This window comes from Chiloscyllium plagiosum, unplaced genomic scaffold (assembly GCF_037043375.1).
Source record: "Chiloscyllium plagiosum isolate Xiang-an unplaced genomic scaffold, Cpla_swu_hap1 HiC_scaffold_43, whole genome shotgun sequence".
NCBI lineage: Eukaryota > Metazoa > Chordata > Chondrichthyes > Orectolobiformes > Hemiscylliidae > Chiloscyllium > Chiloscyllium plagiosum.
In genome coordinates, this window is record NW_028270181.1 from 14589755 (window position 1) to 14616052 (window position 26298).

The window sequence follows — 26298 nt, forward strand, 5'->3', positions numbered from 1 at the left end:
GTCTGGGTGGGTTACTCTTCGGAGGGTCGATGTGGACTGGTTGGGCCGAAGGGCCTGTTTCCACACTGTAAGGAATCTAATCTAATGACAGCCCATGTTTACACCAGGGCCAGCAATGAATAGCCAATTGGTCTTTTGAATTGCTCACAAGGAGAGCTCCCTTGTTATTCTGCCAGCCTGGTGGGTTGTTCCTTGGTATGGGTGAGAACTGGCCGCTCATGCCCAGTTTGGTGCAGATTTGTACTTATTGTTCATTTTTATCTAGAGAAGAAGAAATGTAGTAAGAGCATTAGCATAGGTAAATAAGCCTGCATTGATAGACACAGATTGAAATGTCAATGTCCAGAGCTGTGATTGTCCATGTGTGTTATTATTAAGAAAATGGGGGAGTTTAGGTATTCAAAAATTCTGAATGAAAGGTGGATCAGTGTTTTCAAAATGACGCAAATGAATAAAGCTTCATATTATGTGCGAGATACCAGTGCAGTGTTTATCCTGAGCCATGTTTTGTAGTGGTATCCTTGTCCATGCAAGCCTTCAGTGAAACACTGTCTGATGTGTTCTCCTGGTTGTGATAAAAGGTCAATGGGCTGACAGCGTATCAGCGACTGAACGTTGTAGCTTCTTTTATATTTTAAGTGTGAATCCTTGTAGATATGTTTGTAATACGTATTGTGTCTTTTTTAAGCTAACTCATTAAGGAACAGCACTCATGTGATTGTCAGTTACTGGCAGCACATGTGGGAATATCAGAAATGACCATGATGATTCTAATTCTGTTGCTTTATGGCAATTACATTTGGAGATAGTAAACACATAGACAACTTCAACACAATTCTGAATCAATAAGAGAGAAAACACTTACGTAGTGCTTTTCTATATTGCAACAGTGGCTACACTGTAAAAGTACTTCATTAGCTGTAAAGTGCTATGGGACATCCTGAAAGGTTATGAAAGACACTACGTGAATATTTTCTTTCACTTTTTCTTGGATTTTGGATGTCACAAAACACCTTGCAACCGAATGCTTTTTTTTGAAATACAATCACTTGTGTGATTAAAACAAACACGACAGCCATTCTGCATTCAGTGAGGTACTTACAAGCAGCGAATAAATGAATGAGCATTGATGGATGAGGAATGTTGGCTGAGACACTAGAAGGGCAGCACATACTCCTTTACATAATGCCAGGAGATCTTTTATTGTAACCTGAATAGACAAGATGACACGTGGATTAACATTTTGCTTGAAAGACAGTACTACCTCAGCCTCTTCCCTTAGATTAAGTACTTAATGGAATTTTAACCCACAAACTCTCACTCAAAATTGACAATGTCAGAAATTGAAGTAAGTTTTATATGTGGCAACTGCTCTTTGTTTGTGAATGCTGTATTTTTTCATAACAATGAATTGACTAAATGTTAGCTGTTTTCATACCATTCATGGGATATGTGTATTTCCACTTTTTCATCAGCAGTTCAGTATCTTATATTGTCAGTGTTAACTCTGATCAGGTATTGTCTCAAATAAAAGCAAAATACTGGAGATGCAGGAAGTGGGAAATGAAAATAGAAAATGCTAGAGAAACTCAGCACGTCTGGCAACATCCATGCAGAGAGAAACAGGTTGATGTTTCAGGGGGCATAGCTTTAAATTAAGGGGGGTAGGTATAGGACAGATGTTAGAGGTAGGTTCTTTACTCAGCGAGTCGTGAGTTCATGGAATGCCCTGCCAGTAGCAGTGGTGGACTCTCCCTCATTATGGGCATTTAAGCGGGCATTGGATAGGCATATGGAGGATAGTGGGCTAGTGTAGGTTAGGTGGGCTTGGATCGGCGCAACATCGAGGGCCGAAGGGCCTGTACTGCGCTGTATTCTTCTATGTTCTATGTTCTATGTTCAGTACGACTCTTCCTCAGGGCTGGAAATTTGTGGGTTTTATACTGTTGACAAAGGGGGTATGTTCACTAAAAATTTGCCAGACGTCTTCAGCTTTTTCTGTTTTTAATCTTGGATATTTAATCACATTGTTGAGAAGCACTGATATGCTTACTGCGAGCCGACATAGGCAACTGCCCCTCCCACTCCACCGAGGCCAAGCAAGTCCTGAGCCTCCTCCATCGCCAGTCCCTTACTACACGATGCCTTGAGGAAGAACACCTCATCTTCCACCTACCTGCAACCCCTTGGCATCAATATGGATTTCACCAGTTTCCTCATTTCCCCTCCCCCCACCTTACCCCAGTTCCAACCTTTCAGCTCAGCACTGCCCTCATGGCCTGTCCCACCTATACATCTTCTTTCCCACCTATCTGCTCCACCCTCCCCTCTGACCTATCACCTTTACCCCCACCTCCATCCACCAATTGCACTCTCAGCTACCTTCCCCCGGTCCCACCCCTCCCCCTCCCCAGAGGCTCCCAGCCTCATTCCTGATTAAGGGTTTTTGCCTGAAACGTCAATTTTCTTGCTCCTCAGATGCTGCCTGACCTGCTGTGCTTTTCCAGCACCACTCTCCCAACTTTAATCCAACAGAAGCAGAGGTGGGATGAGGAATAGCAGGGAAGCAAGATGCAAATAGGAAGTTTGAAAGCAGTGATGTCCAGGGAACTGGAAGAAGGCAAAGTGCAAATCCAAAAGTATCAGTGCAGATGATGGAGTTACGCAAGGAACAGCTGCAGGGAGGTGAGGAGCTCCAAGCTACAGACAGGTAGGAAAAACCAATAACATTTTGTATGACAAACACTAATCCAACTCATCTTGTATATCTCAAAATAGAGCTCCAGTACAACCAGTACCTGTGGTTTTTATTATTCAGTTTTTATCAACTGTGTTTTGCCCTTTGGGAGAGGTTCGGGGGTATGGCGTTGGACAGCAAGTGGCATTGACATGATCATATCAAATGGCACAGGAGGATTGAGGGCCCACTATTACTTATATGTAAGATGGGACCAAGTCTGCAGCACTACTCAAACCAGCAACAGAATTTTCATGGAAGTGAAGAGTGGGAGTGGGGACTGGGAATAAATATTATTATTTAAATCATACGGATTGTTAAAAAAAGGCATTGGGTCAAACTCCTTTCATAACAGCATTGCGAATATCTGTAGCAGTTCAAGGGAATGGGTAATTATTTAGATTTAGATTCCCTACAGTGTGGAAACAGGCCCTTCGGCCCAACCAGTAACCCACCCAGACCCATTTGACTGATGCACCTAACACTACGGACAATTTAGCATGGCCAATTTACCTGACGTGCACATCTTTGGACTGTGGGAGGAAACTGGAGCTCTCAGAGGAAACCCACGCAGACATAGGGAGAATGTGCAAAGTGCACACAGATAGTTGCCCAAGGCTGGAATCATACGTGGGACCCTGGTGCTGTGAGGCAGTCGTGCTAACCACTGAGCCACGGATCATCATCTTCCCAAGGATAACTACAGATAGGCCATAAAATGCTGGCTTTGTTGACATTCCAATGACTGTCATAAGTTTTAATTTACTTGGCATTTATAAAATTGGCCTCTTTAAAACTTCCCCTAAAAGATGTTAACAGAGTTTTTCCTTGGTACATTTTTAAATTTCAAAAATATGTTATTCATAAAAACAATCTACATATATAGTCACAAACACAGTTTTGTTCTGTGCCATAGCATATGAAAAAAATATACAAACATTGGAGTTTGACTCCATCCAAACAAACCAAAAGTGTCTCTTACATCAACAAGACTGTATTTACATGCATTTGAAGAACTGGGTTGTCTGTAACTGGAAAAACTGGGTTGTCTGTAACTAAAACAACCCTCATTTAACTTCAGCAGAAACACCTCAGACAAGCTATTTTCCCACTGTATTCCAAGCTTTATTCAATCCGTAGTTCTGGACCTATGCGGTTTGATCAGGGAACAACCAACAGGATTCTTTTTCAGCACGGTCTGGAGAACGCTACGTGCTGACCACTTCCTGATGCACTATTAAGTCGACACTGTGAAGCCCCATTTACAAGTTCACGGATGTGTAGTAACAGACTGTGACTCAACAGTTGGAGTTAAGTTTCAATTGTACCTTACCAATTAAATCCAGCGGAATTTTTAAGATACGGGGTAAGTTTCAACAACAACACCGTATTACTGGGGAAAAATAATGGGGGAAGTCGTTCCTGTTTTGAAAACTAAATCAATTTGAGATGTTTTTTCCGGGTTATTCAGATCTCTCAAAACTGGTTGTTGGTCCGAAAAGTTGACAAAGCGTTTCTCGGATTGTAATTGGACCTTGAGTGTTATCAGAGAAAGCTGGAAATAGAAGGGGAGTTCATGTGACAAACAAGGCCGAGCCTTGGGGGTTCAGCACGGTTTGTAAGTGAGCGTGTGTACTGGGGAAGGCTCTGCTGGGAGACTGGTGAGTGTGTTCCTTCATTGATTCATACGCCGGGGGTGTACATGCTGCTGGAGTTTGGCCCCGGCTTTGGACCTGACCCTGCATTCCGCCTGCAGCGAGACCAACATTGCAACGCGCCGCCTTCCTGGAGGCAAAATGCAGCATGTTGGAAACGTCATGCGACCTCTTAATATTCTCTTTTAAGAGGAAGGGTTGTAATTAGCAAACGACATGTTAAAATTAGTTTGCAAAAGCGACCATTCCGGCTTTCCTGCGGAAAGTGGGTGATTAGATGTCCATCGTGGCGATTGGATACAGGATCCTCCCTTTTCCCCTCTGCTAACAGTTTCAGTGCGGTCTAACACAGTCATTCCTTCTCCAGATACACTGGCCTTTCCAAACAAGCCAATAATCCTTTTATTTAGAACTCTCTACGGGGAGGGGGCGGTGGTAGAGGTCAGTCATGTCCCTGATTTTGAGATGTCAGATCTCCAAGAATTGAAAATCTGATCTCCACAGTAAGGTATTCTGGAAGGGACTATGAACTAAAACTGTGTCTATTTATAAATGGTCTTTGTATACATTTTCGTATTCTGCTGAAACAAAAAGTATGCAAGATGGCAAAGGTAGCTGCTAACTAAAGTTTTTAGAATCGTCTGATTTGATTATTGAGTCTGTCACTTCTAGAAAAAACACAGAAATTGTTGGAAAAACTGGCAATTCTGGACTCGAACATTAACACTGATTTCTGTCTACAGATGCTTCCAGATCTGCTGAGGTTTTCCAGCAATTTCTGGTTTTGTTTATGATTTCTGGCATCTAGTTCTTTCTCTCACTTCTCGGTTGACTTGGGAAGCTTGTGGGCCATGACTGAGCATCCTGGTGGAGATGATCCAGTGGGGGTGGGGTGTGGAGAGGTGTGGTTGCCATGAATTGAAACCTCCAGGAATGCATCCTTAGAGTTGGCAATCTTACAACCTTAACACAAATAGAATGTGTCTCCTGTATTCTGTGGTAACTAAAACTTAACTTTTTGATTTGTAAGGTATTCTCGCGCTCTCTCTCTCTCTCTCACACACACACACACACACACACACACACACACACACACACACACACACGAGAAAGATTTTAAAAAGACATGGGGGTAGCTTTTTTATACAAAGTGGTTTGTATGTGGAATGTAATTCCAGAAGAAGTGATGGACGTGGGTACAGTTACAACATTTAAAAGACATTTGGATAGATACATGAATAGGAAATGTTTAGAGGGATATGGACCAAGCGCAGGCAGGTGGGACTAGTTTAGTTTGGTATTATGGTTAACATGTACAGAAGGATCTGTTTCTGTACTGTATGACTCTATGACTTTGTGACAGATTGGTCAGGAAGATATACTAAATGGTGTGGCCAGAGAGTTCTCTCATTTCTTTTGGATCTGCTTAAACAATTAGGTTGGAGTGTTAAACCATGCTTGTGAATCATAATTGTAAAAGTTAAACTAGAGATGGTGGGTGATTCAGCATGAAGAGAAGTTGCACACAGTAATTTGGAGCTAGAACATTCCATTTGCAGGAGGAGGATGAGCTAAATGGGTGAAATGGTTGCCCTTTCTGAATTTTATGACAATAAAAATCAGGAGCTGGAGTAGGCTATTCAGTCCCTTGAATTTGTTCTGATATTTAATAAAATCACAGCTGATGTGATTACAACCTCCAATCCTCATTCCTGTCTATCCCTGATAACCTTTCACCTCTGCCTTAAAAAAAAATCAAAGATTCTGCTTCCACAATCTTTTGAGGAAGAGACTTCCAATCACAGTCCATCTTCTGTAGGAACGTTTCTTGCCTCCATTTTAAATGGGCAACTCCTCATATGTAAACAATGCCCTCCAGTTTGAAATTCACCTATAAGAGAGAATATCCTTTCCACATCTGTAATGGCAAGACCTCCTTAATTCCTCATTTCAGTCCAGTCTCTCCTACTTTTCTAGACTTCCATGGATACAAGCCCAGCCTTTCATCAAAAGATAACCCACACCTTCTGGGCATTAGTGTAGTAAAACCTCTCTGAACACCTCCCAATGCACTTACATCCTTTCTTAAATTTTGGACAGATGAAATAATACCTTTTTTGTGACAGTATTCAACAACTGGAACAATGATACTATGCAATATTACTACATGAAATCACCTTGTGTAGTTTTAATCAGTTTCTTGCAGGTACAATTTTTGCAATGTAAAACTGAAATCAAATGTGTCTGCCTCAAAAATGACAGTATGGAAAATGGCAATGTCAAACCAGTGTCTCTGTGTTTGGTAAGATAGCAGGAGACGTCTGCATCACAAGATTGACCCTCCTGAGTTCAATCATTTATCTACTTTCAGAAAGGGTGGGTTGGAATGGAATCACAGGTCATTTCTTCCAAAACAGTTTCCAGCTTTGCATGAGTTTTCAATCTAACTATCAATGGAATCTTGTGGTTCTTTTTGTTTATAAACATTTAGAAGTAATTTGCTTACTTTGTCCTAATAGAGGCTGATTGCATTTGAGAGTGATTTTACTTAATGTGTGTAAATTCTCATCTGCTGTAAATGGCAATAATGACAATTCTGGATCTCAGCTTTTAGCTTTGGCAGGTGCACAAATGTTCCTGACATCAGTGGAGTTTCCTATTCACACTGGCAGCTGCATTTGCACTATGTACTGTTTGACCAGGAGCACTTGCTGTAGTCATGCTGAAACTTCATGTGTTAGAGTTTGGAACAAATTTGAGTGAATGCAAATGTTGCAAAACTCACACATGCAGGAATTGAATTTGCTTGTATTGGAACCATTGGTGTGCTTGTAATGCAAATAATTAATGAATTATCGGTGCATTAAAGTAAATTATTAAAGTAAATAGCTGCAGTGATTTATCGGGAATACATTTCAAAGTACAATGTAACTGTTGCCATCCAATGTGTTTACAAAGAGTTGATCTAAATAATGCCACAAACATTTTATTTAAATACTGCTGCTTTTGTTTTCTCTAGTCCCCCCAGGAGAATTATGGGCGGGACAGTATCTGTCGATGAAAGCTTCCACGTTGTGATTGTTGGTGGCGGCTTTGGAGGCATTGCAGCAGGAAACCGTTTGAAGTCATACAATGTTCCATTCACGTTGATTGATGTGAAAGATGCTTTCCATCACAATCCAGGAGCACTCAGAGCATCAGTGGAAAGTGGTGCGTTAACAGAAAACGAATGTGTTAATTGTGAGAATGGGTTCTGTGCATTCCAACATTAATATGTATGGAATAAAAGGGACTGTGGTAACATGGATATGAAATTGGCTGAATGACAGGAGTAGTGAGTGAACTGGAGGAAGGTGAATCTAAGAATGCTTGCTATTCCTGATTATATATTATTCTAAAGTAATGCAAAAAAAAGACACATTTTGTGGAAGCTTTGTCATCAGGACAGTTTGGAACAATACCAATTCAAGGGGAGGTGATGAATGAGAGAAGAGCGTTAATTGGTAGAGATGTTGTCATGTAGATCATACCCATTAATGCTGATTAACTGCCAAACTTTGTTTCAATTCTAAACCAGACAGATTCAGGTTAGTGTCAGAGAGTGTGGTGCTGGAAAAGCACAGCTGGTCAGGCAGCATCCGAGGAGCAGGAGAGTCGACGTTTTGGGCAGAAACCCTTCATCAGATTGCACGAAATGTCAACTCTTCTCCTTGATGCTGCCTGACCGGCTGTGCCTTTCCAGCACCACGCTCTTCGACTCTGATCTCCAGCATCTACAGTCCTCACTTTCTCCTAGATTCAGGTTAGTGCATTGCCCTGTGAATCAATGAATGGCTGTCACCTATTTTGTTGTTGAAACAGGCATATTGCAAGTAGATGTTCTTTCTGTCTGCAAAGATGAGGGCCCCATGTAATAATATGTAGTTTTCAGCATACCCAAGTGTGCAATGCTGCAAGCCTCACAGGCAATTCTAAATAGGTTGTCACTGTAAATTTTCAAAGGATTATCCATAAGGAAGTTGCATATATTGATAGAGCAAAAAATAAAGGATACAGTTCTAATGCGGCTGCAGGAACAGAAAAACCTGGATTTAAATGTCTATAAATCTTTGAATGAGCTGGGACATGTTGAGTGCATAATTAATAACTGAAAATGTGTTGCTGGAAGAGCGCAGCAGGTCAGGCAGCGTCCAAGGAGCAGGAGAATCGACGTTTCGGGCATGAGCCCTTCTTCAGGACTCCTGAAGATGTTTCCTGAAGAAGGGCTTATGCCCAAAACGTCGATTCTCCTGCTCCTTGGATGTTGCTTGACCTGCTGCGCTTTTCCAGGAGAAAGTGAGGTCTGCAGATGCTAGAGATCAGAGCTGAAAATGTGTTGCTGGAAAAGCGCAGCAGGTCAGGCAGCATCCAGGGAACAGGAGAATCAACGTTTCGGGCATAAGCCCTTCTTTTTTCACTTTTCCAGCAACACATTTTCAGCTCTGATCTCCAGCATCTGCAGTCCTCACTTTCTCCCTGCATAATTAATAAAGCAAACAGCCTCTTAGGCTTTATTAATAAGGGCATGGAATATAAAAGATAAGGTTTTGTTAAATGTATGTAGAATGGTGGTTTAGCCTAAACTGGAGTATGAAGGGAGAATCTGAGGAGGAGGCACTTCGGTAGGGTAATGTCAGTAATCTAGTCCTGAGGCCCACGTAAAAGTTCTGATTCATGGATTAAAATCCCACCATGCAATTTGAAATCAATTAATAAATCTGGAATATAACACATTTTGATAACAGTGACCACTAGCAATTGTTGTAAAAGCCTTCTGGTTCAATAATGCCCTTTTTTCTCTTTTTAAGGAAGGAAATCTGTCCTAGCCTGGTCTGACTTGCAGGTGACCCAGATCCACGAGAATGTGTTGATTCCTAATGGGATTTCGTTCAGGAGAAATTAAGGATGGGCATCAAGTGCTGGGCTTGTCAGAAATGTCAACAAATAAAGGAAAAAGAAATGTGGCTCCACTTGTGAAGACATTACAGTGTGTAGAAAACATTCACCAGAATGACTGGATCGGTATATGAATAGGAAGGGTTTAAAGGGTATGGGCCAAATGCTGGCAGATGGGACTAGATTAGTTTAGGATATCCAGTCAGATTGGAAGAGTTGGACCGAAAGGTTGTTGTGCTGTGTAATTCTGACTGTAGGGATAAGAAATTGTAGTTACTTCGATAAATTGGAGAACTTCTGATCTGTTTTCCTTGAAGAAGAGGTTAAGATGAAATTTGGTAGAGGTATTCAAAATGATGAATGATCTGGATAGAGTAGAAAGGAGGAAGATCCATTATACATTAGTGCAAAGATTGAGTATAAGGACAGAGATTTAAGGTAATTGGTGAAAGACAGGAGGTGACAGGAGGAAAAACTTTCTCAAGCAGTGAGTTTTATGAACTGAAGGCATTGGCTGAATGTGGTGGAGATGGGCTCAATCAATTCTGAGAATTGTTTTTATTGCAACAATGTTCTGTTGCTATCCAGAGGGCTTTTTTTTTTTCAATTAAAGCCAAAGCTAACCAGTAGCAGAGCAGGGATCCTGTGAATCTCCCAAAGATACGATGCACATTTCACAGGTATCTGATTAGAAGAGCTTCTGTTTTCATCATGTCTGTAGAATACTGTGAAGATTGACTCCTAAACAAGAGCATGGACACCCCTCAAGGATCAATGTCTGAACTGTTATGTTGGCTTCATTGATGCTGGAAGTTGTAATTAGATTGCTGTGTCATAACTAATTGGGATAGTTTGCTAATTGTGATAGTTTAAATTTGTCTGCATTTGAGCAACTGTGTAACTAACTTCAAAGAATCCATATGACTATTTTTAAACCACTTTTAAAATTCTGTATATGTTAGTATAGTATGAACGCCCCTTGTTTTTGAATTCAATATTTTAACACAGACGTTATTGAGTTGTTGAATGTCCAAGTGGAATAGTTTGGGCTCCTCATAGTCAAACTATGAGGAAATCTAAACCAGGATCCATTGTTGAAGCCCTGCATTAAATGAACATTCCATGAGAGAGAGAATAGACGGAACTAACAGCATGCTATATAAATGCACAAACTGTTGACTGAACTGACAAACGATGGTGAGATCTTTGCATGGATAACCCACTTGTTTTCCAGTGTGAAGAAAGTTACATTCCAGGAGTTGGGAACAATTTAATGAAAACTCCCCAGCAGTGTGAAGTTTGAATAACATTTGAATAATATTGTAGTAATAATAATAAAGTTGAGGCATAGAGTGCATATAAAAAGTTAATTAATAGGTAGATTAAAGAAGTACTATTTACTTCAATGCTTTCCTGCAGCAAAATCAGCAACTTGTGTTCCAAAGTGTTTCCCAGGGAGTTTCAAAATAAAATATGAATGAACTAAATAAGGAGATATTGGGTGAGATGACCAACAGCTTTTGGTCAAAAGTTGTTTTTTAAGAGCATCTTGAGGGAGGAAGGAGAATTCAATAGGAAAAGAGGTTCAGAGATGGAATTCAAGTCTTGATCTCGTCAACTGAAGGCATAGTCACCAATGGTGGAAAGTTTTAAAAATTGAAGATATTGAAGAAGCAAAACTTAAATGGGTTTCCTCCCACAGTCCAAAGATGTGCAAGTTAGATGCATTGGCCGTGCTAAGTTGCCCCATAGAGTCCCGGGATATGCAGGTTCCGTGAGTTAGCTATGTGAAATGCAGGGTTACAGGGATAGAGTAGGGGGTGGGTCTGGGTACGTTCTCTTGAAGAGGGTCAGTGTAGACACGATGGGCCAAATGGCCTGCTTCCATACTGTGGGGATTTTATGTTTCTAAATGAGCAGATCAGTGGCTTAGAAGGTTGATTCAGGCATTAAGGGATTATCTGTTGATGATAAATTGAGTATGTTGTGTCTTTACAGATTGGAGTTGAGAAGAATGAGAGGCGACGTTATTGAAATAAATAAGATTCTTCAGGAGCTTGTCATTGATGAGAGGTTCTTTCACCTTGTGGGAGAGTCTAGGACAAGAAGACATATTCTCAGAGTTAGTGGTTGCCCCCTTAGGACAGAGATGAGGGTGAATTATTTTCTGAGGGGAGTCGATATGTGGAATTCTTTACTGTAGAAGATGGTAGAGGCTGAGTCATTAAATTATTTAAGCTGAGAGACAGATTTTTAATCAGTAATGGAATTAAGGGTTATGAGAAAAATCAAGAAAGTAGAGCTGAAGATTATCAGTCGGCCATGATCTCGTTGAATGGCAGAGTAGACTAAATGGGCTAAGTGGCCTACTTCTGCTTCTACATCTTGCAGATATCTAAGGATTTGTGAGTTTGAATTGGAGAGGTAAGAGGGCAAGCCCATATAGGGATTGAAATCAAGGATAAGAATTTTAAAATTGAGGCATTGCTCAACCAAGAGTCAGCGTTCACCTTTTAAATTCAACATTGAGTATGATTTTCCAAATTCAGAGCAAGATGTCAAAAATTACTGACCGCAAAATTGGTGTGGGTGTTATTGATTTGTCCATAGATTAATTATTAATACTGGAATTAATGGTTTCTTGACCATTTGAGGAATGTATATCTACTTGGAGATGCATTCTAACTGCTGTAACATCTTCAGTGTTGCTTTTTAGGATTTGCAAAGCAGACATTCATATCATTCAAAGAGACATTTGCACAGAACTTCAAGCAAGGCAAGGTCATTGATATTGATTTAGAAAAGCAGGATGTTATTTTAGAAAATGGAGAGGTAAGTCAGAAAAATAAATCTCATGGATGTATAACCCAGTTACGTTATTTGTGTGTGATAAATTGGCTTTAATCTCTCTATTATTTTGAAGACTCTACATTTTTCCCACCTCATTTTGGCGACTGGTAGCTCAGGACCATTCCCTGGAAAATTTGTTGAACCGGTTACAATGGAGAATGCCATCCAGATGTATGAAGATCTAGTAAAACAGGTAGTGTCTTGTGGTAAACCAATAAAATTTTACAAAATTTATTCTGCAATTTCCATTCTGGTTCTAAAATAGTACTTCTAGCAACAGTGTGTTTCTCATGTGATCATGTGTTTTCGACCAGGTTCAAGAAGCTCAGAGAATTGTTGTGATTGGAGGTGGATCTGCTGGTGTGGAAATGGCAGCAGAAGTCAAAACTGATTACCCTGATAAAGAGGTATTGATTTACACTGATTGCCCTGTATATGAAAGGTTGCCATTTAATGCTGTTCTCTAAGTTGCTCTTTAGTTTCTGCAATTTAATTGTTCTGTGAAGCAGGCAGTTTTTTTGATTGAATAATAGACAATATATAAATCCTCTGCCATTATTTGGTTTGCTAAAGTTTAAATAGGAAGGTGCAGTGGGTGGTGTCCCTGTCTCTGTGCCAGAAACTTCGGGTCTAAGTTTCACCCCAAGAGTTAATGATCAAGGAAGGGTGCATTCCCAATGTGACCAAACAGGTTGAGTGTTCCCTTACAAATCCTTCCCATATACCAGTGGCAGGCTGACGAGTGGGTGAGATTCCTGATCAGCTATATAATCAGGGCCTCTGCCATCAAAATCCTTAGTTTTGGATTACAACATACATCTACAGTAATCACACTTTCCAGCACTTGGCCCATAGTATTCAATGTTATGACATTTAAGGTGCTTATCTCTGTACATAGGAAGAGGCCATTCGGCCCAACAAGACCACGCTAACTCTTAGAGTAAACTATCTAATAAGTCTTTGTTTTTGGTCTTCTTCCAAGCTTCAATCATTAATTTTTGAGTGTTTATTCAATTGATTTTGAAAGTTACCACTGAATTAGTTTTCATTACTTTTTCAGGCAGTGTATTCTGCATGTTCTATGTTCATAAACCCATAGAAATAATATTTTAAAATTTCAGAATAGGTGTAACCATTTTTGATTCCTTCTTTGTGGTTAACTATTTGTTTCCACAATGCTTTTTTAAAATTTTAATCTGTTTCCATAGGTAACTTTGATTCATTCCAAGATTGCTCTGGCTGATGTTCAACTCTTACCCAGCGTAAGGCAGGGGCTGAAAGAAATTCTCTTGAAGAAAGGAGTCCAGCTTCAGTTAGGTAATAATACCATTGAGAATATTTTTAAAGGCATAAATTTCATTCCAGTCCATTTTTTAAAAAAAAATCTATAATTGTTTGCATTTTGAAAGAATAGCATTGGTTTTGCTATATTGATTCTATGCTTTGTGAATTAAGAAAGTCTGTTCATTGCTATAGTCATATACATCTAATACTTGGTTCTGCGTCTTCTAATCACAGCAAATGTAAGAAATGCACAGCAATTTAGCAACTGAACAGTTAATGTCACTAGTATAGACTCATCCAGAGGAACGCTTCCTACTAGTTTGGTTTTAGTTTGGATTTCTAATATTTTGTTCTCTTTACTTTATACCAGTCCCAATTCACTTTTCCTCTGAGTATAATGATATGAAAGGTTGGGATGGATGAGTCTTCTGTCAGTCATGATCTCAAATGTGAAACTCGCTGGGTCTGTTTTCCCTGGACTGTTGGAGGCTGAGGGATGATCTTTTAGAGCTTTTTAAAATCATGAGGGCCATGGATTGGATAAATAGACAGTCTTTTCCCTGGGGTGGGAGAGTTCAGAACTAGAAGGCACAGGTTCAGGGTGAGAGGGGAAAGATATAAAAAGGACCCAAGGGGCAACTTTGTCATGCTGAAGGATGGTGCGTGTATGGAATGAGCTGCCGAAGGAAGTGGTGGAGGCTGGTACAATTACAACATTTAAAAGACATCTGGATGGGTATATGAATAGGAGGGATATGAGCCAACTGCTGGCAAATGGGACTAGATTAGGTTAGGATATCTGATCGGCATGGATGAGCTGGACCAAAGGGTCTGTTTCCATGCTGTACATCTCTATGATTCTATGAGTATGAGTCTATGACTGAGTCTTCACAGATGTAACCCCATTAAGACCTGCTTTTGTTGAATTCCCCAAGAAGCTTATCTTTGTCTGCTCCCTCTTTCCACTTGGTTTACTTGAAGGTGCCAAATAATTTTATACATCTCAAACAAGAAATCAGCTGAAGAAAATTGATCTGGTGGGAGGCTAAGGGCACGTAGTGAACATATTGGCATGTTTAACTGATTTGGCATTTGTGCTTAGTGTCAAGCCAAGTTGATTTTGGACCGAACTGATTATGTTCTTTCCCCATCCGGAACCTATTTCCCAGATGGTTCAGTCCATCTTGTGCTTGATTTTTGATAATGTGTTCTCTGGTACCTTGTCTGAATTCCATTGGAATTAATGATTCCCTTGAACTTTGAACCCTTGAGTAAAGCATTAAGTTGCTCTGAGAACTGCTTCCTGTGGATGTTCATGCTCTTCTTTTTATTCGATAAAGGACAAAAAGTCATCAACATCCAGGACCTGGTGATGAATGAAATGAAGGCTGACATGAAAGTACTGACTGACAAAGGATTGGAGATTATTGCAGACCTGGTCATCTGTTGTACTGGAATAAGGGTCAATTCTTCAGCTTATTCAAATGCTTTCAGTAAGTTCTAATTCTAATGTAATACATTTAAAGTACTGCTTCTATTCGTCCATCGTGATAAAGCTATGTTTAAAAGCCACTTAAATATCATTTCACATCATAAACAAGATAGGGACTTTCAGATAACTTAGCTTTTCTGAACATTAAGAACAATTCCTTTGTCACATTTTATATATAATTTCTGTGTGGAAAGTCATTGATTTGAATAAGTGGTTTAAACAAGCAATTTATTCGAGCCCAAAAAAATTGACTTATTGGTCATATAAGCAAATATAGAATCACTCTATGTGCTCTCTCTTCAAATAATACTGAAAATGGCAATGCTAATTTTCAACACAAAAATATCAGTAGGATTGGAAAATTACCACTGCTAGTGGTATCTGCAAACAGAACTTGAATTAGTGTTGTCTGCTTTTAATTAGATTATAAGACATACAATTTGGGGAGAGGGCTCTTCTGGCATAGTGGTAGCACCTCTATCACTGAGCCAGGAGGCCTACGTTCAAGTCCCAACTGCTCCAGATGTGTGCAATAATATCGCTGAATAGGTTTGTTTAAAAATACCTATAATTTGAGAAGTAGTGCAAACAAGGAATTGATTTTTTGGATATGTGCTGCATACACTTTAGTGTGCGCGTGCAAAGGATTCTGTCTGCCCTTTACTATATGAAGACCATCCACTTTTTTTTTTTTGTCCTTTTTTTCCTTTCCCTCTGTTTTGTATTTTTTCAATTTCATTCTTTGTGTAACTAGATTTTTTTTTCATGTATTGAAGACTCTATTGACCTGGACATGCCTTTAAAATATATATGTGTACGGGTGCTGTTATTTTCAGATTGACTAGGTAACCTTTCTATTTATTTGCACCTCTTCATTCATGAAAGCAAAAATGTCTGTGAATCCTCAGACAGTCAGGCAGCATTATTGAGGCGGAAAAAAAGTCAACATTTCAAGCTGCTGACACTTCCACAACTGATGAAAGGCCATCCTTACGAAATATTAGCTTGTGTAATTTGCTGTGGTGGTAATGACAAGCTTGAAATTGTTACTTCACTGAAACTGACAGCCAGTATCTTTAGGAGTCTGCACGCGCAAAATAACACACCAGTCCAGACTGTGCTGTGAGTCAGCGAGTTTTGCGAAGATTTGTAGCTCGGGTTGAGGTTCTGGATGTAAGTTTGCTTGCCGAACTGGAAGGTTCATAGCACATAGAACATTACAGCGCAGTACAGGCCCTTCGGCCCTCGATGTTGCACCGCCCTGTCATACTAAAAGAAAGCCCATCCCACCTACGTCCATATGCCTGTCCAATGACAACTTAAATGCACTTAAACTTGGCGAATCTACTACCATTGCAGGCAAAGCATTCCATACCCTTACTACTCTCTGAGTAAAGAAACTACCTCTGACATCTGTCCTATATCTATCACCCCTCACGTTAAAGTTGTGTCCTCTCGTGTTTGCCGTTCCCATACTTGGAAAAAGGCTCTCCCTGTCCACCCTATCTAACCCTCTGATTATCTTGTATTCTCTATTAAGTCACCTCTCAACCACCTTCTCTCTAACGAGAACAGCCTCAAGGCCCTCAGCCTTTCCTCGTAAAACATTCCTTCCATACCAGGCAACATCCTAGTAAATCTCCTCTGTACCCTTTCCAAAGCTTCCACATCCTTCTTGTAATGCGGTGACCAGAACTGTACACAATACTCCAAGTGTGGCCGTACTAGAGCTTTGTACAGCTGCAGCATAACCTCCTATTTCCGGAACTCAATCCCTCTATTAATAAAGGCCAAAACACTGTATGCCTTCTTAACAACCCTGTCAATCTGGGTGGCAACTTTCAGGGATCTGTGTACATGGACACCGAGATCTCTCTGCTCATCTGCACTCCCAAGACATTTCAGACATTTCATCACCATACTAGGTAACATCATCAGTGAGCCTGTGGTGAAGCACTGGTGTTATGTCCTGCTTTCTGTTTATGTCTTTAGGTTTCCTTGGGTTTGGTGATGTCATTTCCTGTTTTCTTTTCCTCTCACAGAAGGTCGTAGATGGGATCCGAATCTATGTTGATGTCTTTGTTGATGGGGTTCTGTTGGAATACCATGCTTCTAGGAATTCTTGTGTGTCTCTCTGTTTGGCTTGTCTGTTCTAGGATGGGTACGTTGTCCAGGTCAAAGTGTTGTCCATTCTCATCTCTATGTAAGGATATTAGTGATAGTGGGTCATTATCTGTTGACTGAATAGATATCCTAAGTTCATCAAGTCCTATTTGCCAGCACTTGGCCAATATCCCTAAACCCTTCCTACCATACACCTATCCGGATGCCTTTTAAATATTGTACGTGTACCAACCTGCACCACTTCCTCTGGCAGCTTATTCCTTCCATGAACCACCCTCTGCGTGAGAAATTCTCCCCTTAGGTCCCTTCTAAATATTTTCCTTCTCACCTTAAACCTATGACCTCCAGTTCTGCACCCGCCCCCTCCTGGAAAAGACCTTGTCTATTTACCCTATCCATACCCCTCATGATTTTATAAATCTCTAATGTCACCCCTCAGCCTCTAATACTCCAGGGAAACAGCCCCAGTGTTTTCAGCCTTTCCTTATAGCTCAAAACACTTCAACCCTGGTAACATCTTTGTAAATCTTTTCTGAACCTTTTCAGGAAGGATGTTATCATATGATCTGAGGATATGAAAATCTTAACTCTGGTTACGTGAAGGATGGTAAATGTAAAGTCACCATAGCCTTACTGGACCATGGGGTGCTCCCTCATCAGTGAGAGTTGACTGTTGGTGGGTTAACTTGAGGGTCATCACACCTCCAGCTTGGGGAGAAGTTGAGAAAGAAAGTCCTTCACGGTGTTCTCAGCTGGTGCAGCTGATGGCATTACACTGCATTACAAACCAGCCATCTGAGCCAACCGATCCCCTCCTCACTCGTCCCACTTGACATGTTAATGGAAGCATGCAATTCTTTCTAATCAAATAGCTTAATGTTAGCCAAGACATCGATGTGCCTGTGAACGTAATATTTGCATAAATCAGTGAGCTGTAATATACGTCTGGATCTACTGATACCACTTTAACTGTATCAGCTTGTATGTTATACGGGATAACATAAGCATTGACACATCAGTTAAAGAGAACATGTGGGAGGCAAAATACACATTATGGACAGCTACCACTGCTTACCACAAAGAAGCCACTCCAAGATATCAATGGTAAATATCTGTAACCCTTATTGAAAACCAACTTGAAAACAATCCTGAATATCAAAAACCTCGGATGATCAAGTGTCAGCTAATGTGAGTACAGATTTGTAGATAGACATTGACCAGCCAGAAAAAGGCTTCTTTCTTGCTGATTAAAATCTCAATTCCTGCAATTTCCAATTTTAAAACAAAAAGGTAGTCAAAGGCTCCATGCTGCATAGTTACAAGCCTTTTGTGTAGGAAAATTCAACTTAAATGCACTTAATCATGCTAATAAAGGCTTACCTGTATTCAGCAGTCAATCAGCACCAAAATGAAGTGAAGCCTATGATGTCATCAGTCCTTATTTGGCACAAACACCACCTGCAGGCACAAATCTGCTACTACAAGCCTACATTTCATACAGAAACCGTTTTAAAAGAGCACCGAGGAAAATAAAGGGAACCAGAAGCCAGCTCTGAAAGATGTACAGCACACCAATCATGCATAAAGGGAATGAGGAAGAACATGATTGTGCAGTAATACTGAATGACAGCAAGATACAAAATGCAACAGAAAACAACTCCTACCACTCCAGATAGATATTCTAGCACCAAGTTAGGATAAATTATCAAACCTCAAGTGAGTTTGAATTGTTAATCTTTTAAATTCTTTGTTTTTACCTGAGTTATATAATTATTGAAGTGATGGTACATCCCTACGTACAAAGTGTTTGGGATTTTAAAACATTTTTTGGGACAAGAAGATATTGTCTGGCTCACACTCTGTATATTTGTACACTTTGAGACATGCTCATGATATCACTATATGTAACCTGAGGACATATAGATCTTGGACTCCTCTTGATTCTGGTCACCTTGAAGCTTGTGATGCTGAATGAAGTAAACTACAGCAATCTTTGTAACTGATTAGCCCAATATTAGCACAAACCCTGCTGAGCCTGTGAATTTAATATTTGTAAATATACTATATATGTGTGAGCTGTAATAAATTTCTGTTGGATCTTTCTATACTACATTATCTTCTGCCAGTTTTTTATTTTGAGGGATGTTGTGAACATTGGCACATTGTTTTGTTCAGAAGATGGGCCAACAAACCAATTTCAAACAGCCTCTACCTGCACTCAAAATAAAGGACATAATGAGTATATGTAGTATGTCACACAAGAATTGTCATGGAGATATAACAATTTGTGGAGAAATTAATTGCAGTCTTCCCAAAATATAAATCTGTTACAATAATTAAGGAGAAAAATCAACCAGCAAATAAGTTAAAAGAGGAAATGGGAGTCAAGGCAAGAAGAGGAGCATTGATTAATTTGGCATTAAATGAGGCATTTGTGTATCTAAATGAAGGTTCTGTTCAGACCAAGAGCTCTGGAAATAAAGCACATTTCAAAAATTTTAAACGATCATTTCTTAGAATGGATGATGCTCTGAAGGCATGGGATGGATGAGTTGATCTTTTTTGCCAGGTCATCGAAAATTGTAAAACAATGAATCAGCATTAACAACTGTCATTACTTAAATTTACCTCTTTAATAATTGTTGTTGAAATAATGAGTTACTGAACAGTTTAGACCACAAACAATTAATAGTTAATGACTAAATGACTGAGCATCCAGCTATGATTGCGCTCACTTCCTGTAAATTGTAACCTCTTAGATGGTGAACAAGTTAACAACATGGAGTTGTTGGTCTATTAGAGGGGTGCTCAACTTGTGATCCACATGCCACGTATTGCTGGGGTCTGAGCATTTCATACAGCCTGATGTCTGCTCTATTTGGGGAGTAATAGACAGGCTACCTAATATTCATGCTAACTTTTCTTTCCCAAACATTTGGCATTGATAAACCTTTCACTACCTTGATTGATCAGTGTTACAGTGCCCTCTTTGGGCCACTCAGTCAGGACACTCCAATTGGCTAATCAGGGTGTGGCAGAATTTAGAATTAAGTTTCAGAATTCGTTTTGTAAAAAAGCACCTTTTAAGTTCCTTTGGTGGTTTGGGGAGGCTGGCGGTGGTGGTGATATGGTTTCTTTCACTTAAATGCAAAATGTTTGGTGTGTAATAATCCTGGTGGAAATTTTGGAGTGTAAAACCCCTGGATTATTTTCTTGAGCTGAAAGGGCCTGAGTAATACAGTCAGGAGTGGAGGGGAAAGGGAAGAGACAAAAGGAACAAATGAGTCTAGCTCAGTGTTTTCTACGAGAGCCAACCCATGTTGGCGTTAGTTAAAAATAACTCCGTAGCTTGGCTCCAGTCTTCAATCCTGGTCATCATCAATTGGGGCTGTTTTTTTTTCCCCTCGTCTGTTTAACCAAAAAGCCCAAAAACTTGGTGAATTACGTACAGTTCTAGTGACCACCTTTATAGGAAGAATGTAAAAGCATTGAAACGATGAAGAGGAGATTTATGAAGATGTTCCTTGGTATGGAGGGAAGGTCTTATGAGGAAAGGCTGAGGAACTTGAGGCTGTTTTTGTTAGAGAAAAGGTTAAGAGGTGACTTGACATACAAGATAATCTGAGGATTAGATAGGGTGATTTGGAGACGCCGGTGTTAGACTAGGGTGTACAAAGTTAAAAATCACACAACAACTATGTTATGGTCCAAAAGGTTTATTTGGAAGCACTAGCTTTTGGAGCGCTGCTCTCCACGATCACCTGATAAAGGAGCAGCGCTCTATAAGCTAGTGCTTCCAAGTAAACCTGTTGGACTCTAACCTGGTATTGTGTGATTTTTTAGCTTAGATAGGGTGGACAGTGACAGCCTTTTTCCTCAAATGGTGATGGCTAGTATGAGGGTACATAGCTTTAAATTGAGGGGTGATACATACAGGACAGATGTCAGAGGTAGGTTCTTAGAGAGTAGTAAGGGCATGAAATGCCCTGCTTGCAACAGTAGTAGACTTGCCAACTCTAAGGGCATTTAAATGGTTATTGGATAAATGTATGGATGATAATGGAATGGTGTAAGTTAGATGAGCTTCAGATTGGTTTCACAGGTCAGCGCAACATTGAGGGCGGAAGGGCCTGTACTGCGCTTGTAATGTTCTATGTAAGTGGTTTTCCTATTAAGTTTTGCTGTTTAGGGCTTTTCAATGGTCATTTCTATTCACTATTCATCCCAATTATCAATTTGTTGTTTTTGAATTTGTTTTTGTGGTTCATGTTTACTATTGTTGCAACCCTTATCTTGCTGAAGTTTTCTTACTGGTCCCTTGAAAATTTTAAACGTGTCCCTCCCTGCCCTGTCCTCATGCAAAGGTGAGAGAGCCTTGTGTTTGTGGGCTGCTGGTTGTCAATGTTGTCAGATCTTTTGCTTATGAGTGATAACATTGAGTTGATTTCCTTCCACCTCTGGGGAAAACCATGTCTAGGATGTTTTGTCAATAGTGGAGTTAACTATTTCATTTTGATACAGTTTATGCAAGTTTACTTGCATAAACAACATGTACAATTAAGTGACATTAACCTTGAAATTAGCTAATTATTGGCATGCAACCAGTCCAACGAATACATTGACTTCTTGTGAAGTTAGCCTTCTACATCTGACCAGTAAAAGTTACTGTGGGAGAAGACATTGGAGGGTTCCCTGAGTGAAGAGAATCTGCTGAGGTGACTCCATTTTCAAGCAAAAATCCTTTCTATGCAATTGACCAGTCTGGGTGACATGTATGTCAGAAGCATTCAGTTTTTATTTAAAACAGTTAATCAGTTTTATTCATCACAGAAAATCTTTGAAGATGTCAGTGAGGCACAGCTACCTAGACCAGTCAGGTGCTGATTTTTTCAACTCCTAAGCTTTCAACCTTTTAACAATGGGTCTGTTAGACGATCAAATAGTGAGGCATAAAAATATCATACTTTAGGTAACTGGCTGAAGAACAGTTTCTTAATATTGACTGGCTTATCATTGGTAAAGAATTCTGTGTCTAAATGTGATCTTAATAGATCTGAATTCCCATATTCAAGTTTGCCTGCTACCTCCATGTTGTGTGGATTCCCTTTAAGTTAAAACAACATTTAGTATTTCTGGCAATTCCCAGTGTTTAGCTGCAGTCTGTACTAAAATTATTCTAATCCTCCCTATTAGACACCTCAAAATAATCCTTGATTTCTTGTTTAATATGGACAGTTCTAATCTATTGAAAAATGGTCTTACTGTTGAGTCTTTTTGAGCTGAGACTTAACTATGTTGTTGTGTCATCAAGTAAAGCATGATCTGTGTACATTTTCAGAGACTGCATTATATATTTGATGTTTTCGCTCTTTCCACAGAAGATTGTCTTGCTGAGGATGGTGCGGTACTGGTCAACCCACATTTGCAAGTCATTGGGATGGAAAATGTTTATGCAATAGGAGATTGTGCAGATGTGAAGGAACCCAAAATGGCTTATCATGCTGGACTTCATGCAGTGGTTGCTGCAGATAATATTATCAACAGTGTTGGCAAAAAAAATCTGAAAGTTTACAAACCAGGTAGGGGTTCTGCAGATAGTTTTATTTTTAGCAAATTACTTTCATTCAAAAGACAATAAAAGTCAGACCATGTTTTTAATTTTTTTGATTAAATATCTTTTTTTGTTTCCCTGCTCTCTTCACCATCCTCCCTTCATTCTAGTCCCATACAGAAATACACCAGCTTAAATGAATGTGAAGTGAGGTGGATGTTTATCTCCCTCAGTAAACTAGCATTTGGAAGTAGCTGCCTCCAGTTTAGGAGGTCCATGCCCATTGGAATGATGATCTGAAAGTATGGGAGCTTGGTGCAATTGAAGCAGCAATACATAATGTTTTTATTTGGCATACAGGGTATGTGGGAATGAATTAGTTCACTACAAAGAGATGTCACCCACTTGTAAGACTCAATTCAATTAATGCTGCACAATAACTAAAGCTCGGCCTGTTTGCTATATTGTCTACGATATAGTATGATATGAAGAATGAAACATTCATTTAATGCTGAGCTAGTGTCTAACCAACTATTTTTTTTTTGCCGTTCATTCAAGGGATGTGGGTGTTGCTGGCTGGACCGCATTTATTGCCCATTCCTATTTGCTTTCAAAGGTGGTGGTGAGCTGCTATCTTGAACTGATGCAGTCCTCATGTGGAGGGGTATCCACAATGCTGCTAAGATTGGAGTTGCAAAAATTTGATCTAGTGACAGTAATAGAACGGTGATATAATTTCATGTTAAGATAGTGTGTGACATAGAGGGGACCTTGCAAGTGGTGGTGTTCCCTTGGATCCATTGTCCTTGTTCTTCTAGGTGGTAGATGTTATGAATTTGAAAGTTGCTAGGAATGAGTTACTACAATGTATTTATGGCACACACTGCTGAATGCAGATGGTGAAGGACTGAACGTAGATGGTTTGGATGAGATGTCACTCAAGTGGGCTGTATCCTGGATAATGTCAAGCTTCTCATTTTTTATTGGAGCTGTACCCAAACAAGTGGACAATATTCCATCACACTCCTGACTTGTGTCTTGTAGATTGTGGATAGGCTTTGGAGAAATAAGAGGTGACTGCGTGATCTTAAATTGACATAACGTATGTTCTTGATTAGTTCGGAGTCCAGGGTTATGGAAAAAAGGCAAGAGAATGGGGTTGAAAAGCATATCAGCCATGATTAAATGGTGAAGCAGCCTAAATGGGCCGAATGACCTAATTCTGCTCTTATAACTTATGGCCTTGTATGGTATTCTAGAATACTTGGCATGTAAGTTGGAGTAGATTGTGGTGTAGTGAGTGCAGGGTGCATAGCTTGTATTGTGACCTTTTGTAATTTGTATTGTAAGCCTTTTCTGCCATCTATCATCCTGGTGCACGAGTTATGCAGCTGTGAATAGTTATGCATTCTTGAAAATGAAGTAAAGATGGTGTGGCAGAACACCAGGGGAATATACTATTATATAGTGGAATGAGGTTTTGTACTGGATCATGCAGTATTTCTAATCTTACCGGGTGTTACTAAATGCAACCAAGGCTTCTCCAAAGATAAGTATATGATACTTTGTGAATTTGAATGATTTTATTGTTTTGTGTATTTTACAGTAGGAATAATGCACAATGAAAAGCTTTCACTTATTCCCACGGTTTAGTACCATGAATAATTTTAAGAATGATGGAGAAAAGAAAGATAGAGCTTAAAAAAAGTTCATCAGTCTTGAGCCAGCTCACCACCATTAACTATGCTGTGTCACCATCCCTCCTCTTCCACCTCACCACTATCTACACCTGACCCAAGCAACACTGAAGTTGCTGATACTCACTTAGGCACCATCTTTCCCCAATGGGTTGACACTCCTCCTGTGCTGGACCAACAGTTAAGAGTCGCTGATTCTCGGGTGACATCTTTCGCTGTTGGGCATACTCACCAAAGTCACCTCCATTGTAGCAGTAGCTGATTCCAATGCCAGGTCCTCTGCTCACCCCAGAAAAGTAAAGATTCGCTTGAGGTGTGCACTAAGCTCTTGCCACTGTTGACCGAGCTCCGGGAAAGAGGTAAGTAAAATTATAGGGAAAAGAAATAAAGAAAAGCTGTCAGGGTAGATGAACTCTGACTCAGGAGCTCCACTGCGCCATCTTGTTCAATACTTCCACAAGGTCAGATGCAAGCTGACATTAGAGGCTTGGGCAGTTCCTGTGTTTGATGTGCAATGAGTCAACATTATCCCAGTTTCTTAATTCATCAAACTCCTGAAATCAAATTCATCAAGCCAGTCATACCATGATGGCTGCATAAGCTGAATTATTGTTATTTTTTAAAAGAGAATCATTACACAGAGATCCATGAAAAACATAGAGTGTTATGGCAGTGATGCTAAAGTTGAGGAAAACATATATCTGTTACTGCTTCAAATGCATTGAATACTGTCTAGCTGATGTTGAATAATTGCAGGAAAGTTTGCATAGTCAGAGCTGAAGTCTAAATTGTGTCAATGTTAAGATCATTCCTAATTTGAAGCCTATTAGTTGCCCTTTTTTATTTGCCAAATCAGACCTTTCAGCAACATTCTCAAGATGGTTCTGATGATATCAATATAACTAATCTATTGCTCTAGAGTTACATGGAAAGTGCTCTGTACCGACACACTATAAGAATATTGCCCATTTTAATAGGATGTACAGGAGCTGAGTGGACAGGTCATGGAAACTACATACATTGGTTATTGCACTGCACTCTAGCTTCTAAAGAACACACATTTGTTCATAGTACTGATGTTTCAGAGGCAGACATTTTTAGTCAAGATGTGATGACACACTTCCAGGACAGCGGCTTGAACTTTTAATTCCTGGTCAAAAGAGCCTTCATACACTATCAACCAGGGTGGGAATCAAACTCCAATGCAGAGTACAACGGATTAGCAGCCAATCTGTTTAAATTCCCAGCCACCTCATCAGTGTGTACTCTGTAGGTAATGAGTGCGTTGGTAGAGTTATGGGTTAGTTAGTAAATTTATAAAATGTAATGTTTTTGTTTCTTTTTACCTTAAATCTGTCTGGTTTCTCCTGCATTCTTTAGGGCAAAGAGATAACTTGAAGCTGTTTTGGTGAATGGTATTTTTTTGTCTCCCTAGGTTCTCTGACTATGCTATTGTCAATGGGTAGGAATGATGGAATTGGCCAGATTTTCGGTTGTCATGTTGGAAAATTCATTGTTGTCATGGCGAAAAGTAAAGATCTACTAGTTTGGAAAAGCTGGAGAGAAATGGGTCAAACAAAACCCAGCTGACTACAGAGTGCTTGACACTCTTTCTCCCGTTCTGGAATGTGCCTTTATTGGTTTCTTTTAATGCATATTTAATCCTTTTGAATTAAAAATTATGATGCTGTAACTTTATAAATAATTTGCAAGTAGAAATGATAGAACCTGAACAGATATACAGTAGTCAACCATAACATGACACAAAATATCAACTACATGTTTTATATGGGTGCAGAAAAAGCAGCTTGATCCCGTTTCTGTTCACTGATGCTTATAAAGTTTAATCACTGCAAACAATAAATAGACTTTTAAAATCCACACTAAGTAATCTAATCTAAAATAGTGTTTTTGTATAGTATTTGCACATCAAATATTTATAATAAAGTACTTTTCAGATAGCAGGGAAGAAA

General features: G+C 39.7%; 2 protein-coding genes across 7 annotated transcripts in view; both read left to right on the forward strand.

Annotated features, from left to right (window-relative positions):
* The window catches only part of LOC122541868 (ferroptosis suppressor protein 1-like), a 48823-nt gene extending 46129 nt beyond the window's left edge, over positions 1 to 2694 (forward strand). The window contains exon 9 of the mRNA XM_087982405.1: positions 2479 to 2694. Coding sequence (XP_087838531.1) covers positions 2479 to 2489 — 11 coding nt within the window. The 3' untranslated portion in view covers positions 2490 to 2694. The remainder of the gene's footprint in view (positions 1 to 2478) is intronic.
* Positions 2695 to 3878: 1184 nt separating this feature from the next.
* On the forward strand, positions 3879 to 26298 carry aifm2 (AIF family member 2, ferroptosis suppressor). 6 transcript variants are annotated; one of them, XM_043679008.2, is made up of 10 exons: positions 3895 to 4103; positions 4209 to 4398; positions 7421 to 7602; positions 12044 to 12159; positions 12251 to 12370; positions 12492 to 12584; positions 13386 to 13494; positions 14802 to 14954; positions 22456 to 22656; positions 25761 to 26298. In XM_043679008.2, exons 3-10 carry the CDS (start codon positions 7428 to 7430, stop codon positions 25913 to 25915), a joined length of 1122 nt encoding a protein of 373 aa, XP_043534943.1. In that variant the 5' UTR covers positions 3895 to 4103; positions 4209 to 4398; positions 7421 to 7427; the 3' UTR covers positions 25916 to 26298. The 6 variants fall into 6 exon arrangements, 3 of the variants coding, with proteins under 3 accessions (XP_043534943.1, XP_087838527.1, XP_043534939.1); XR_015754257.1 differs by lacking the exons at positions 4209 to 4398; positions 25761 to 26298 and adding an exon at positions 18471 to 18793 and having other exon boundaries at positions 3879 to 4103; positions 7412 to 7602; positions 22456 to 22593; XR_015754255.1 differs by lacking the exons at positions 4209 to 4398; positions 25761 to 26298 and adding an exon at positions 18468 to 18793 and having other exon boundaries at positions 3880 to 4103; positions 7412 to 7602; positions 22456 to 22593.